We start from the raw sequence: 16532 nt of genomic DNA, 5'->3' as shown, positions 1-16532 counted from the left end.
GTATAAAAATATTGCTCGAGCATGCCAGCAGATCTGCAGGGGTATAATCAGGAAGGCCAAACCACAATTGGGGTTGCAGCTAGCAAGGGATGTGAAGGGTAACAAAAAGAGTTTCTCCAGGTATGTTAGCAACAAGAAGGTGGTCAGGGAAAGTGTGGGACCCTATGGGAGGCAACCTAGTGACAGATGATGTGGAAAAAGCTGAATGCTGAAGTACTCAATGCTTCACAGACAGGGTCAGCTTCCAAACTGCTGCACAGGGCAGTACAGTATGGGGAGGAGGTGAGCAGCGCTCAGTGGTGAAAGAACAGGTTAAGGACTAATTAGAAAAGCTGGCCATGAACAAGTCCATGGGGCCGGATCTAATGCATCTGAGGGTGCTTGAGGGAGCTGGCTGATGTGATTGCAGAGCCATTGGCCATTATCTTTGAAAACTCGTGGTAATTGGGAGAGGTTCTGGACGACTGGAAAAAGACAAATATAGTGCCCATCTTTAAAAAATGGAAGGAGAATCCAGGGAACTACAGATCGGTCAGCCTCACCTCAGTCCCTGGAAAAATCATGGAGCAGGTCCTCAAGGAATCCATTTTGAAGCACTTGGAGGAGAGGAAGGTGATCAGGTACAGTCAACATGGATTCACCAAGGGCAAGTCATGCCTGACAAACCTGATTGTCTTCTATGATGAGATAAGTGGTTCTGTGGATATGGGGAAAGTGGTGGATGTGATATACCATGACTTTAGCAAAGCTTTTGACATGGTCTCCCACAGTATTCTTGCCAGTAAATTTAAAAAGTATGGATGGATGAATGGACTATAAAGGTGGATAGAAAGCTGGCTCGATGGCCGGGCTCAACGGGTAGTGATCAATGGCTCCATGTCTAGTTGGCAGCCTGAATCAAGCGGAGTGCTCCAGGGGTCGGTCCTGGGGCCAGCTTTGTTCAACATCTTCATTAATGATCTGGATGATGGGATGGATTGCACCCTCAGCAAGTCTGCGGATGACACTAAGTTAGGGGGGAAAGGTAGGTACGCTGGAGGATAGGGACAGGGTCCAGAGTGACCTAGACAAACTGGAGGATTGGGCCAAAAGAAATTTGATGAGGTTCAACAACGACAAGTGAAGAGTCCTGCACTTAGGATGGAAGAGTCCCATGCACTGCTACAGGCTGGGGACCGACGGGCTAAGTGGCAGTTCGGCAGAAAAGGACCTAGGGATTGCAGTGGACGAGAAGCTGGATATGAGTCAACAGAGTGCCCTTGTTGCCAAGAAGGCTAATGGCATATTGGGCTGCATTAGTAGGAGCATTGCCAGCAGATCGAGGGAAGTGATTATTCCCCTCTTTTTGGCACTGGTGAGGCCAGATCTGGAGTACTGCATTGAGTTTTGGGGTCCCCACTACAGAAAGACATGGACAAACTGGAGAGAGTCCAGTGGAGGGCAACGAAAATGATTAGGGGTCTGGGGCACATGACTTATGAGGAGAGGCTGAGGGAACTGGGCTTATTTAGTCTGCAGAAGAGACGAATAAGGGGGGATTTGATAGTAGTCTTCAACTACTTGAAAGGGGGGTGAGGGTCAAAGGAGGATGGAGCTAGGCCGTTCCCAGTGGTGGCAGATGACAGAACAAGGAGCAATGGTCTCAAGTTGCAGTGTGGGAGGTCTAGGTTGGGTATTAGAAAACATTATTTACCTAGGGAGGTGGTGGAATCTCCATCATCAGAGGTTTTTAAGGCCCAGCTTGACAAAGCCCTGGCTGGGATGATTTAGTTGGGGTTGGTCCTGCTTTGAGCAGGGGGTTGGACAAGATGACCTCTTGATGTCTCTTCCTACCATAATCTTCTATGATTCTACGAAATGCTAGTAAATAAACACAACTATGACACAGTTGGCATCACAGATCTGACTTGGTGGATAATACTCATGACTGGAATATTTGTACAGAAAGGTACAGCTCACTCAGGAAGGACAGGCAGGGAAAAAAGGGAGGAGGTGTTGCCTTACATATTAAAAATGTATACACTTGGACTGAGGTTGAGATGGAAATAGGAGACAGACTTGTTGAAATCTCTGGGTACCGTATAAAAGGGGTAAAAAACAAGGGTGATATCATGGTAGGGATCTACTACAGACCACCTAACCAGGAAGAAGAGGTCAATGCGGCTTTTTTTTTAAACAACTAACAAAATCATCAAAAGCACAAGACTTGGTGGTGATGGGGGACTTCAACTACCCAGACATCTGTTGGGAAAATAACACAGCAGGGCATAGATTACCCAACAAGTTCTTGGACTGTACTGGAGACATTTTTTTATTTCAGAAGGTGAAGAAAGCTACTAGGGGAGAGGCTATTCTAGATTTGATTTTGACAAATAGGGAGGAACTAGTTGAGAATTTGAAAGTGGAAGGCAGCTTGGGGGAAAGTGATCATGAAATGATAGAGTTCATGATTCTAAGGAATGATAGGAGGGAGAACAACAAAATAAAGACAATGGACTTCAAGAAGGCAGACTTTAGCAAACTCAGGGAGTTTTTGGGTAAGATCTCATAGGAAACAAGTCTAAGGGGAAAAACAACTGAAGACAGTTGGCAGTTTTTCAAAGAGACATTATTAATGGCACAAGTGCAAACTATCCCTCTGCGTAGGAAAGATAGAAAGTAAGGCAAAAAACCACCCTGATTTAACCAGGAGATCTTCAATGATCTAAAAATCAAAAGAGTCCTACAAAAAGTGGAAACTAGGTCAAATTACAAAAGATGAATACAAACAAATAATACAAGTATGTAGGGTCAAAACTAGAAATGCCAAGGCACAAAACGAGATCAAACTAGCTAGAGACATAAAGGGTAATAAGAAAACATTCTACAAATTCTTCTTCTAGAAGCAAGAGGAAGACCAAGGACAGGGAGGCCTGTTACTCAGTGAGCGGGGGGGGGGGGGTGAAGGGGGGGGGAGGGACAATAACAGAAAATGTGGAAATGGCAGAGGTGCTTAATGACTTCTTTGTTTCGGTTTTCACCCAGAAGGTTGGTGGTGACTGGACGTCTAACATAGTGAGTGCCAGTGAATATGAGTTAGGATAAGAGGCTTAAATAGGGAAAGAACATGTTAAAAATTACTTAGAGAAGTTAGATAGCTTCAAATCACCAGGGCCCGATTAAATGCATCCTATAATACTCAAGGAGCTGACTGAGGAGATATCTGAGCCATAAGCATCATAGAAGAACGGAGAGATTCCAGAAGACTGCAACTACAGGGACAATCTATAAAAAAGGAAATAAGGACAACCTGGGAAATTACAGACCAGTCAGCTTAACTTCTGTACCCAGAAAGATAATGGAGCAAATAATTAAGCAATCAATTTGCAAACATCTAGAAGATAATAAAGTGATAAGTAATAGTCAGCATGGATTTGTCAAGAACAAATTGTGTCAAACCTACCTGATAGCTTTCTTTGACAGGGTAACAAGCCCTGTGGATGGAGGGAAACGGTAAATGCGGTATATCTTGACTTTAGCAAAGCTTTTGATACTCTCTCGCATGACCTTCTCATAAACAAACGAGGGAAATGCAACTTAGACGGAGCTACTATAAGGTGGATGCACAACTGGTTGGAAAATCGTTCCCAGAGAGTAGCTATCAGTGGTTCACAGTCATGCTGAAAGGGCATAACTAGTGGGGTCCCATGGGGATCAGTTCTGGGTCTGGTTCTGTTCAATATCTTCCTCAATGATTTAGATAACGGCATACAGAGTACACTTATAAAGTTTGCGGACGATACCAATCTGGGAGGGGTTGCAAGTGCTTTGGAGGATAGGATTATAATTCAAAATCATCTGGACAAACTGGAAAAATGGTGTGAAGTAAACAGGTTGAAATTCAATAAGGACAAATTCTAAGTACTCCACTTAGGAAGGAACAATCAGTTGCACACATACAAAATGGGAAATGACTGCCTACGAAGGAGTTCTGTGGAAAGGACATCTGGTGGTCATAGTGGACCACTAGCTAAATATGAGTCAACAGTGTAACACTGTTGCAAAAAAAGTGAACATCATTCTGGGATGTATTAGCAGGAGATTGTAAGCAAGACATAAGAATTCTTCCTCTCTACTCTGCACTGATTAGGCCTCAGCTGGAGTATTGTGTCCAGTTCTGGGTGCCACATTTCAGGAAAGATGTGGACAAATTGGCGAAAGTCCAGAGAAGAGCAACAAAAATGATTAAAGGTCTAGAAAACATCACCTATGAGGGAAGGTTGAAAAAACTGGGTTTGTTTAGTCTGGAGAAGAGAAGACTGAGAGGGGACATGAAAACAGTTTTCAAGTACTTAAAAGGTTGTTACAAGGAGGAGGGGAAAAACTGTTCTTCTTAACCTTGAGGATAGGACAAGAAGCAATGGGCTTAAATTGCAGCAAGGGAGATTTAGGTTGGACATTAGAAAAAACTTCCTAACTGTCAGGGTGCTTAAGAACTGGAATAAATTGCCCAGGGAGGTTGTGGAATCTCCATCGTTGGAGATTTTTAAGAGCAGTTTAGACAAATACCTGTCAGGGATGGTCTAGATAATACTTAGTCCTGCCATGAGTGCAGGGGATTGGACTAGATGACCTCTCGAGGTCCCTTCCAGTCCTATAATTGTCTTCATTTGGTACTGGCTGCTGTCGGAAGTCACGGTACCGGGCTAGCTAGACCATTGTTCTCACCCAGTATGGCCACTCTTATGTTCACCAGTTTCAGGTGGGTTTGTACTCAGCAAGGCTCAGCTGTACTTCTGCTGCTGCAGCTACTCTACTATTTATACTTGTGCTAATTCAATGAGAGCTAGTGCAAGTATGTGCAGATGAGCAGGGGAATCACACACCTACCTCATTGTACACATGTAGTCTCAGAGTTATGTCCTCAGACAGGGGTCCTTCCCATCTGGGAGGTCCTATATCCTTAGGGGCTGCCTGAGGATGTGCCACACACCCAAACCAAGCCAGAACAATGACAATATTGGATAATATTTTTAAAAGGACAAAATACTGCACACTCAAAACAAGTACGGTCACCCTGGTTCAACTAAATTTTTGATATTTATAAGTCCTTAGTTGCTACTCTGACATTATCAACATGGATAAAATTGCTCATTGAGGAAATTAAAAAGTACTAAATGGCAATGACTGAAAGAAACTTTGTTACTTTAAATCCTGCATTAAAATGAAAAACAATCAGAATTTGACAAGACAAGCTAATTAGTAAGCTAGCTCTGAAATGTACAGCACCTTCAGGGCAGTTGATTCCAAAAAGTTTCATGTCATTTCCAGGGTGTGGTTTCTTCCTTTTTTTCAAACAAATCTTGTAAACTCTTCGGGTGAAATGCACCCCTGCTGGAACTCCACTCACTTCCCTGGTTATGGGGAGATGATTTTTCACTGTTAATTTATCCTCTTCTCTCCCGTCTCCTCACATTCTACCCTCTTTCTTTGTTTATATCCACTTATTGTCTCACCTTACATGTTTAGACTGCCAGCTCTTTGGGGCAGGGACTGTCTATTATATGTCTGTACAGAGTATAGAGTAATGGGGTCCTGTTGCTTGATAGGGGCCTCTAGACACTATTGCAGCACATCTTAATATATTAATTAAATAATAATTACAACTGCAGTTATGCCCAGGATGGATTTGCCCTTATAATACTTCTGTTATCTACAAGTTAGCAATTTTTAGATTTTTAGAAGGGAGGAATACTGCACCACATGTTGAAGGCACTATGAGTAAATAAAATCCTTGGAAAATACACGTAAGTATGTGTTTTTCACAGATTTGGCAACAAGACTGGGTACTTCCAGGATTATTTATTATGTTGTCTCCAGACTGTTTGCTACCATTGCAATTACCACAGAATTTTGTATATCAGCTACTTTTCAAACACATATTACAGGCTTGATCTGACCCTTACTGAAGTTAATTGCAAGTCCCATTGATTTTAATGGTACAGGATCCGGGTCTGTATTCTTTCAAGAAAATAAAGCCTACCCTTAGCACATATGAACCCTGTTGCTTATTACAGTTCACCAACAAAAACTTTGTTAATGCAGAGTTAAATTTGTGTTGTGGTGTCTTGCGGCCTGCCAGCACCTCAAGCTCAGCTACTCAATCCACTGAGATAATGAAAACTTAAGCCTCTGAAAACCAAGAAATACACAGTTAAAGTACATGTCATTCCTGCACGGTAACCTTAACTCTGACCCCAGGAACTGGCAACAGTTAGTGAGAATAGTTGAGTAAGGAAGGTGCCATAATAAGTAAACAGAGTTCAACTACTTCATATCTCCAAAGTTATCTGGAAAAGAAGATGGAGCTATCTGGATCATGTTCAGAATGAAGCCAGAGCATTCGCCATAACAAGCATGCCATCAGGCAGCTGAAGAACACATAGAAGGTGCTGAGAGGGAAAACTTCTGTGCTTTAAAAATGCAGAGAACATACACAGCAGCTCAGGATAGACAGGGATGGCAGAGCCTTGTTTGTGCCCTAAGTGATGTTTGATAGAATGAGAAGGATTTCAGACTCAGATTTATCTACATGCACTCCAACTTCATTCACTGTGCTAGATGTAGTTGTATTGAAAGGTTCAGAGATTAGGTGGAGCAGGCTGGAAGAGCTGTCACTGTGATATGATGACAGTAATTTGGTGAAGAGGCTGTGACATTTAGCAAGTCTGGGTGGTTTGTGTGGAATAGGCTCAATGTTTGTGTAGACATCGCTTCTTTGCTATGTCTGACCTAAACCCAAGTTTTGCTTTAGCAAAGAGAAGATATACCTTGCCATACAGTGTTTATTGTGCTGTTCCCCAACTGTTCTGCAGCATCTGCAAGGGGTTCTAGAATGTGTGTTATGGGCATATTGGGGCATCACTCCATGAAGGCATAGCTAAGGTTGCATTGCAGGGATGGCATATTGCAGGGATTGCACGTACCTTAACTGTTTTCAAAGGCTTAAGTTTGCTTTCCGTAACTCTTCACTTCCTGCTTTTTCAGAAGTTTCAGTGTAGCTCAGGGGTGGTCAAACTTTTTGGCCCATGGGCCACATCAGGGTTGCAAAATTTTATGGAGGTAGAGAAGGCTGTGCCGCCCCAAACAGCCTGGACCCCGCCCCCATCCGCCCCCTCACTGCCCCCCTCAGAGCTCCTGACCCATCCAACTCCACCCCACCCCGCTCCTTGTCTCCTGACTGCCCCGACCCCTATCCACACGCCTGCACCTAATCGCCCCCCGGGACCTCCTCCCCATCCAACCCCCCTGCTCCCCGTCCCCTGACCCCCCCACCCTGAACCTCCGCCCCATCCAACTGCCCCCTGTCCCCTGACTGTCCCCCGGGACCCTCTGCCCCTTATCCAACCCCTCCCCGCCCCCTTATAATGCCGCTCAGAGCAGCAGGAGATTGCAGCCACGATGATGCCCTGCCTGGCAGGAGTGGCGGGCCAGAGCACTGGCGGCGTGCTGAGGCTGAGGGGGGGAGGGAGGGACGACAGAGGGGAAGGGGCCAGGAGCTAGCCTCCCAGGCCGGGAACTCAGGAGCCGGGCAGGATGGTCCTGCGGGCCGTAGTTTGCCTACCTCTGGTGTAGCTGAATCTGATGTTCTGGAAGGGCATGAGGCACTACTGGGCAACCTTAACTCTGCATTAACGAAGTGTTTTCTCATTGTATTTCCTAATTTTTTGAACAGAAAAAGAGATGTTATTTGTAGGAGACAACTATACCTTCTTAACGTAACACTATCACATGGTATGCAGGTGGAACTGAGGACAGATTAAAGATACCACATGGCATGTTTGTGGGGTCTTTCGCCTTCCTGTGTGTTTCATTACAGTCAAATGGTGATAATGATCGTGTTATGACATTTTTTGAGTGTGGAGGTGCTGACAGGATAGGGAGAGAAAACAGACGTTTTCACAATATTTTGAAATTATTATTCCACGTAGTTTATAGTAACTTTAAGCATATGAGAGGAGACTAGTGTGTGTGTCTCTTCTCACCCTCTCCTTAGCTCACCGTCCCCCATAGCATACACCCCTTCCAGAGCATACAGCTGCCCCGCTGACATTTGCAGATCCCACTCCCCTGCCCATCTCTGTATCTGCAGCTACAGCTGACTGTTAGCAAGCTCAGAGGTGGACATTCAGGGCGTCTTCACTACCGCGCTACATGGGTGCCGATGTGCTACGTCGACAAGAGAGCACTCTTCTGTCGACGTAATTACTCCACCAAAAGGAGAGGCAGAAACTATGTCGGCAGGAGAGCATCTCCAGCTAACATAGTATGGTGTAGACACCGCTTTAAGTTGAGGTAACTTACATTGCTTAGAGGGGTGGTTCGTTCACACCCCTGAGTGACGTTAGTTACATCAACTTAAGGGGTAGTGTAGACAAGCCCTCAGAGACGTGTGAAGTGGCCGGTTCATTTCAATGAGATCTCCCCAATGAATGAGAATGCTCCATGAAGATGAATGCAGCCTGAAAAGGGCTCAGAGAGGGAAGAGCTGCTCTGTTCATCTCAATGGGTGTTCTCATTTCATCGCATCTGTGGGTTTGTACCATGCACTAAGCAATCCTGTTCTCTGCTCCTCATCCTGGTCTCAGCATTGTCTTTGGTGCATGCTCTGGTCATGCCGCTTCTCAGCTCCCAACTATGATCTTAGTGCTGTGTACTGTACCATGCTCCAAACATTCCTCTCCTCATCCCAGTCTCTGTATTGTATGCCTGTTCCATGCACTGAACATACTCGTTGTCAGTTCCCAAATATGATCTACTACAAAAGAAGAGCAACAAAAATGATTAAGGTTATGGAACATGGAGAGAGATTGAAAAGACAAGGACTTTGCAACTAGGAAAGGAGACGACAAGTGGGGGGGTACAATAGAGGTCTATAAAATCATGAATGGTGTGGAGAAAGTGAATAAGGAAGTGTTATTTACTCCTTCATATAACACAAGAACCAAGGTCACCAATGAAATAATAGGCACCAGGTTTAAAATGAACAAAAGGAAGTACTTCTTCACACAACACACAGTCAACCAGTGAAACTCATTGCCAGAGGATATTGTGAAGGCCAAAACTAAAACTTGGTTAAAAAAAAATTACGTAAGTTCATGGAGGATAGGTCCATCAGTGACTATTAGCCAAGATGGTCAGGGATGCCAACTCATGCTCTGGGTTTCCCTAGCCTCTGACTGCCAGGCGCTAGGAGTTTGTTACAGGGGATGGATTACTTGATGATTACCTGTTCTGTTCATTCCCTCTGAAGCCCATTCCACTCCTCACCCAGTCTCTACATCAGAGGTGGGCAAACTACAGCCCGCAGGCCACATCCGGCACGTGGGACCGTCCTGCCCGGCCCCTGAGCTCCCGGCCGGGGAGGCTGTCCTCCGCCCCGCGTCCCCCCCGCAGCCTCAGCACGCCGCCAGCGCTCTGGCCCACCGCTCCTGCCGGGCAGGGAGGCAGCGTGGCTTCAAGCTCCTGCCACTCTGAGTGACGTGGTAAGGGGGTGGGGAGGGGTTGGATAAAGCGCAGGGGATCCTGGGGGCCAGTCAGGGGACAGGGGGCGGTTGGATGGGGCAGAGGTTCGGGGGGGGGAGGGGGGGAGGTGGTCAGGGGACGGGGAGCAGGGAGGTTGGATAAGGGGTGGGGTCCCAGGGGGTGGTTAGGGGCGCAGGTGTGGATAGGGGTCGGGGCAGTCAGGGGACAGGGAGCAGGGGGGGTTGGATAGGTGTGGGAGTCCCGGGGGGGCCAGTCAAGGGACGGGGGTGTGGATAGGGGTCGGGCAGTCAAGGGACTGGGAGCAGGGGGGTTGGATAGGGGGTGGGGTCCCGGGGGGTGGTTGGGGCGGGAATCCCAGGAGGGGGCGGTCAGGGGACAAGGAGTGGGGGGGGGGGCGCGTTGGATGGGTCGGGGGTTCTGAGGGGGGTAGCCAGCGGGCAGATAGGGAGCGGGGTCCAAGCTGTTTGGGGAGACACAGCCTTCCCTACCTGGCCCTCCATAAAGTTTCGCAACCCCGATGTGGCCCTCGGGCCAAAAAATTTGCCCACCCCTGCTCTACATTGTATGCCCGTGTCATGCACTGAACATTTTTGTTCCCCTCCTACTCTCAGCACTATGGGGGCATATTTTGAATGAGGGACAGAAATAGTGGTGGGGGGCAAGAGGGAATATTCACAGGAGGAGAGCTGAAGTGCTCCCCAAATCCCTCACTGCATGCTCTGATCGCCCTTCTCTCCTCCCCACACTCTCCTGCACTGCTCTGACCTCCCTCTTTCCCAAGCAGCAGCAGCAACCAGTGAAGAGGGAGCCTTGAACCCCTTCCCCACTGCTGGAGTAAGCATGGGGAAGAATGGGACTTCTGGGTTTCTTCCCCTGATTGGGGGACAGTGGAGGGAAGGGAAGCCTCTGAGCAACCTCCATCTCCCTTCCCTGCTCAAGTCTAGCACTGCTGCCCAACTTACCCTTCCCCATGGTTCTGCTCTGTCAGCACTTCTGAGAAGCCAGAGAGCAAAGGTCCCTTTGAGGATGCACCTTTATTCACTGGGGGATCACAGAAAAACTACATATTTGGAAATCAAGTACAGCATCAAAACTCTAGTCACTGAACTGGGTTTTCAAAAAACACAGTATTTGGATGATTCTTTACACTAATAAGGGCCATTGTCTAAGAGTGTGAGGCACAGCTCTAAGTTGGCAAAGGGCCAGAGCTCCATCCTGCATCCTTCCAGTCTCCGTATCCCCTGCACTGCCCCCATGCCCCCACATTTGCCTTCACTGTTCTGACACCCTATATCCCCTGGCTCTGCACCAAAAAAAGTATGAGAAGCTGTAAATATTACGAGCAGTTGATGTTGGGGGGCAGGAAGGCTCTGTATCAGGAACCCTTGACCAAACAACTCAGCATCTTGCTTTCCTTTTGATCCTACTTAGTTCCATTCTATGGAAGCAGATGAAGATTATGAATCATGAGTACATTATCCTAACCACTTGTGTTCTTTCATCTTCTCTTTATTTAATACCAATTTCCTTGATAATATTTGAAAAGTAAAATCAGTCTGAATGTGAATGTGAATTTTAGAGCATATCTCATTAAAATATTACTCTTAAACTAGAAATGTTGGTTTCAGGGCAAAACTTTCCTGAAGAATGCAGTCAGAGATCAAGGACACACACACAACACATTCTCTAAAAGCCGCTAATGGTAGGGCTCAAATTCACACTGCATGGGTGCAGCTTAGGTTCAGTCACCACAGCATGTAACCCAGCTACTCTGACAACAGGCTGCCTCCCAACCTTCTGGCTTCAACAGAGCCCTAGCCTTGCTGCAGATGTGCATTTCACTCTTTTGGGTACATCAGTTTGGCATGCACTGAACTGTAGTTACAAACTTTACTCTTAATAACTTTTTCAATCTTGCTTCCCCAGAGGGGCAGTGGGTCCCATGCATTAGCTAAAATAAATCCTCAGTGACTGAGATCAGTTTGGGGAGGACCAGAGCCAGAGTCTGAACCCCAGGTGAGAAAATAGTTAGATGAACCAGGTGATGGGGATGGGGAGACCTCTTGCTAAAATGACCACAAACTTAGACCACTAACACTACCCCCAGCACCCTCATAAGGTACAGCAAATTTAAAGACAATCTAACTAAGCATGCAGATTTTGAGAACTTACAATAGTCATCCCTTAAACAGCAACACTCAACTTTACGTTTAGCAGAGCTAATGCTCTGCTAGACTACAATATGTTAAGGGAGAAACATGTTGCGACATAAAATTCTCTCTTATTTTCCTCAGTCACTAACATTTATACTTAAGATTCTATGTATCTTTATTCTTCTCAGTTTTGTGTACTTTTCAAGTAAGAATTATGCAGTACAAGGAAATAGTGAGTGATCTAGTTTCTGAGAACACAGGAACACAATATCCTCACTTGTAAAAGACATTTAGCAAAATCTCCAAAAACACTAATTGAGAGGGATTTTTTTTTAAATTAACTGGGAGCTGAATGGACAATAAAAATGACCAGGTGGAACATCACTTTTAGAAGGTCATATCACAGAATTAAAAAAATAAGAGTAAAATGCAGTAGGGCTATGTCTACACTACAGCCTATGTTGGCAAAATGTATGTCGCTCAGGGGTGTGAATATTCCACCCCCTGAGCGACATAAGTTGCACCGACATAAGCGTTTGTGTGCAGAGCACTACGTCGGCGGGAGAAACTCTCCTGATGACATCGCTTATACTGCTCGTGGAGGTGGGGTTTTTTTTAATGCCAATGGGAGAGGTCTTTCCCACTGGCGTAGAGTGTCTTCACCAGATGTGCTGCAGTGATGCAGCTGTATTGGTCAGTTGCACCGCTGCAGCCCTGTATGTATAGATATACCCTAAGAAAGAAAGGAAAAAACACAGAACTCCAGAGGTTAGTAATCTATCTTTTAAACAAAAAAGGCAATCTACTTTTTCTCATTAAAAACTGACACACAGCACTAACTGGGGAGATTATGTTGTGAAAACATACTGCACCGCATGGCAGTACTTGATCGAGATCAGCAATCAGGAGCAAAAGGAAAGTACTGTTTCATGATTATAATAGCAAATTCTGGAAGACAACCAAATACATCATCTGGCAGCTCAACAGCTGTTACAGCTTGGTAGTAATACCTTGGCATTTGCTATAAACTATAACTTGAAAAAATTGATTTCTCATCTGCCAGAAACAAGAATATGTTCTCTTTTTAACATTTCTGAGTTTCTTTCGATAGAACAGTTAGATTTTTGAGCCATTTTTATTCTGCATGTTTCTCAGCATGGCTGCCAAGTTAATTTCATATTATTTTATTTTGATTCAAAAATAAATTTGGGGGATAAATATTGGATGCAACTTAAATAAACGACATGCTTAGCCAAATTCCATCATAATAGCATGGTGAATAGTACAGAATATTTGTCCTTCATGTTAATATTTATTGCCCTGACCATTTAGTCATAATTATACTTCACACTCACTTGAAAACAGGAAGTTTCCAAGCAGTTTGAAGTTCAGGACTCTCCTTGCTGTTTTGTTGGTGGTGAAGGCAATCATTTTCCATGTTGGAGTCAAAGTGGATGGATGTAGCCACATAATATATTATACTTATTAATGATGAGACTATACCAATATTTGTTTTTAAACAACTCCTGGATATAACATACTAGAAGAAGGCAGGAATTCATGGCTATTTTGAATAACTATATTAAAGCATTTTTGTTTATACAGTACCTGTCTAAAAAATCCTGTTTCTAAACATATAATATTCCACTGGCACTGTTAAATAAAAGTATGCTTCATATCAAGAATGTGGAACATTTAAAGTCCTTTAGAGTTTCAGTTATTCCAGTTATTTGAAGGTTAAAAACAATCCCTCATAAATATTTCAGATTCTGGCATTCCACTTAGGTCTTGAAGTGTCAAACAATATCTCTCAAAAATCAATATTCACACAGTACATCTATGGGGAAAAGAAACTCAGCATGGTGTAAGCTATCAAATAGATATCTACCTTTATGCCCAGTGCAGTTTTCTTGGCCTCTGCTTTTAATCTTGTTGCTCTTAACACTGGCCTGCTTTTCTTGTAATCTTGTTTTCCTAAGGTAGAAAAAAGAGTTAATGTAAATGAAGCACTGAAGATAAGGTACATCTACAATAAATTGTAGCTTCAGTGGCAGATCTAAAATTTTTAAGAGTTCAGTGATAGAAAGAAAGAGTTGTGCCCCAAGAACGGGACCAATAGCAGGGTCAACAATGGTCTTTAAAACAAATAACAACCAGAAAACCAAAACAGTAGTTAACAAATCAACCTGGAGCCTGAGAGTCCAGTGAGCTACAAAATGCAAATTATGATACACCTCCAATGGTACGTTATTTACTAAAATGGCAACTGCAATGTTCAGTAGCCATCAGACAGCATGTGTGTAGAAAACATCAACCTTCTTCAGGAGTCCCCCCGCACCCCACCAGTCTATTCAGCATCTATTCATATCCAGTGAAGAGATCCCCTTTGTGGCATACAGGGGATGCTCCCCTTGTACAAGTTCTCCTCCCCCAAACAGCCCCACGTTAGGGATTAAATATTGGGAAGACCATCTGTACTTGAGCAAAAGTCATGCATAAAGGATGTGAATAATTATGACGCATTTCATGCCAAAAGGAAAGGCACAGCACCAGAACGTATTGTCAGAGGAAAGCTAACAGAGTCTCTTAGGGGAAGGAAGGGGAAGAGAATTAGGGAATGAAAATTTGTATCCTAAACTCCAACAAATTCATCCAGTCAATGCATCATGAATGTTTTCCACCATTAGACTACAGGGCCACTGGAGCTTTATATCACAGGAGCTGGGGACCTCCTAAGATAGGCGGGCACCACAGAGCAGAACAGTCATTTTCTAAAGCAATCAGAGAAACAACCCAAAGGTTACCTCATGAGAAGAGGGGAAACAGAACCAGCAGGGGTTTCTACCCTCCAAGTATTATAATAGCACTGTTTGCTATGCAATGGTTAAGGAGCTGTCAGAATTTCCATTATAAATTGCAGGAATTTATAACTCATAAAAATTCACTCCAGGGTGAAATTTGGCACAGAACTATCCCAGCTTGGAATATTTTTGAGCCAATTTTCAATAAAGTGATGCAGCTGTTCCAACTTACTTGTGAACAAACTATAGAAATTTATCCATTTGGGATTTTTAAGCACTAAAAATATCTTCAACTTAAAAAAAAAGATAATTGAAAAGTGCTAGCTCCAGTTTCAGCTCTCATGACTCAAATCCTCTGCCATTCCTTCCATGGTAAACAAAGCAGAACAACCAACAGAATGACTTACATCCAAATATCTGCTCTTCCAGTGATGCAACAGAATTAGATAATGAGAACTATGCAGCCTTGAAAGAGCACAGGGAACCAGAAGCTACTGGACGTCAACAACTGAAATCCCCCCACTTACTGATATTCCCTCTGAAGGGTAAACTGCAAAGGTGACCACGGTTGGTGTAAATATTTCATACAGGGTATGTACTCTCTTTGATTAAAGTTCATTTGTTAGGATCAAATCTACTGCTACAAGGAGAAAGTCTATTATTGCTTGTAGCAAGGTGGCCATTTACTGCATGCCCCATCCTGGCCAGGGATTGCTTTTCAGGAACGCTGTCCCTTTTGCCCCCTTCTTGCAGGCCACTTAAGAACTGCACACAGGCTTTCACATGAATACCACCACCACCTGCTTGGGGATAGTTTAACAACAAAAACAATCCTCAGGGTCCCAAAATAAAGTCCATCACCACGCAACAGTCCATAATGATTTCTGGTGTCTTCTCTCACAGCCAGAGCTCTTCTTCTGTCCCAATCTGTTCTCAAAGCCCAACTCTTCCTGGCTGGAACTCAGTCTTTTGGCACTGGCCTCTAGGCCCCCAAGCTTCTAGGTCCAAACTCAGCCCAGGTTTTCCCTTAGGAGCCTCCTGCTCCATTGGTCTCAGGGCATTCCCTGCACGAGCCCTTTACATTCCCTCCCAACTCTCTGTGCTTTCTTACACTTTCCCAAACCACTGCAGCCTACACCTGTTCTTTATAGGAAAATCATCCTGATCTTTCCCAGGTTTGGCTCATTCTATAATCAGGAGCTTCAGCCCACCAGTCCTTAAGGATTGTGCCACCCTGTCACATTACTCTTTCCATCAGTTTAAAGCACTCTGGTACTACTTACTCCAGTAATGTGGTTATTGATGAGGCTGGATTTAAGTTAGATAGAGAATGCTTCCAGATTTATATTAAAGTTGATATGAACAACTAAAATCATCTATATAACAAATATTTTAATGATGACTCTAAAGCAGTTAATTCTCCAGAACTACGTACCTGTCATTTAATTTACCACTCCTTGCTAAATACGACAGCCAAAAGACATCCTGCTTTGAGCAGGGGGTTGGACTAGATGACCTCCTGAGGTTGGACTAGATGACCCTGATATTCTATGATTCTATACTGGAGAAGAGTCTTGAGTCCACCAAGTGCAAAAGTTTTTAAAGGGCATCTCTTCATTTTTTTGCAATGAAAACTAGATTCTACAATTGTACTAAAAAAATCTCTTTCTAAAGCCCTAGGAAACACATCTGCACTATAGGACAGTAAAGAACTATGAAATGCAAAGTTCCTGGCCCATAAAACTGATAGTTATCACCTGTAACACATTGCACAGATAAATAATGTAGGTTCATTAGGTTCTTTGAGCCTAGAAATTCAACAGGTTGGAATATGCATTTGCACACTTCTAATTCCTTCCTGTTTCATCACGCTCATACTGCAAGCTCTCTCTGTACAAATATCAGTCATCATTAGTCTAAGCTGTTTCTTCTTCCCACCAAGTGACAGTCAAAGCCAGTTAAAATGGACTCATCAAACAAAGCCCCATTTGTCTCTTACCCAATATCTATTTGGCAGACACTGAGTTAGCATAGGCAGAGAAGCAGCAGAGGA

At 44.3% G+C, this 16532-nt stretch overlaps 1 protein-coding gene across 2 annotated transcripts in view; it reads right to left on the bottom strand.

Moving 5' to 3' along the window:
- Window positions 1–16532, bottom strand: part of TRIQK (triple QxxK/R motif containing) — a 149383-nt gene that overhangs the window by 79441 nt on the left and 53410 nt on the right. For both annotated transcript variants that reach the window (XM_043539354.1, XM_043539355.1), the window contains one exon: window positions 13567–13652. In XM_043539354.1, coding sequence (XP_043395289.1) covers window positions 13567–13652 — 86 coding nt within the window. The remainder of the gene's footprint in view (window positions 1–13566; window positions 13653–16532) is intronic.

This window comes from Chelonia mydas, chromosome 2 (assembly GCF_015237465.2).
Source record: "Chelonia mydas isolate rCheMyd1 chromosome 2, rCheMyd1.pri.v2, whole genome shotgun sequence".
In the NCBI taxonomy this organism is placed as follows: Eukaryota; Metazoa; Chordata; order Testudines; family Cheloniidae; genus Chelonia; species Chelonia mydas.
The sequence above is the reverse complement of the archived record's forward strand: the minus strand, read 5'-3'. Positions and strand labels throughout refer to the sequence as shown.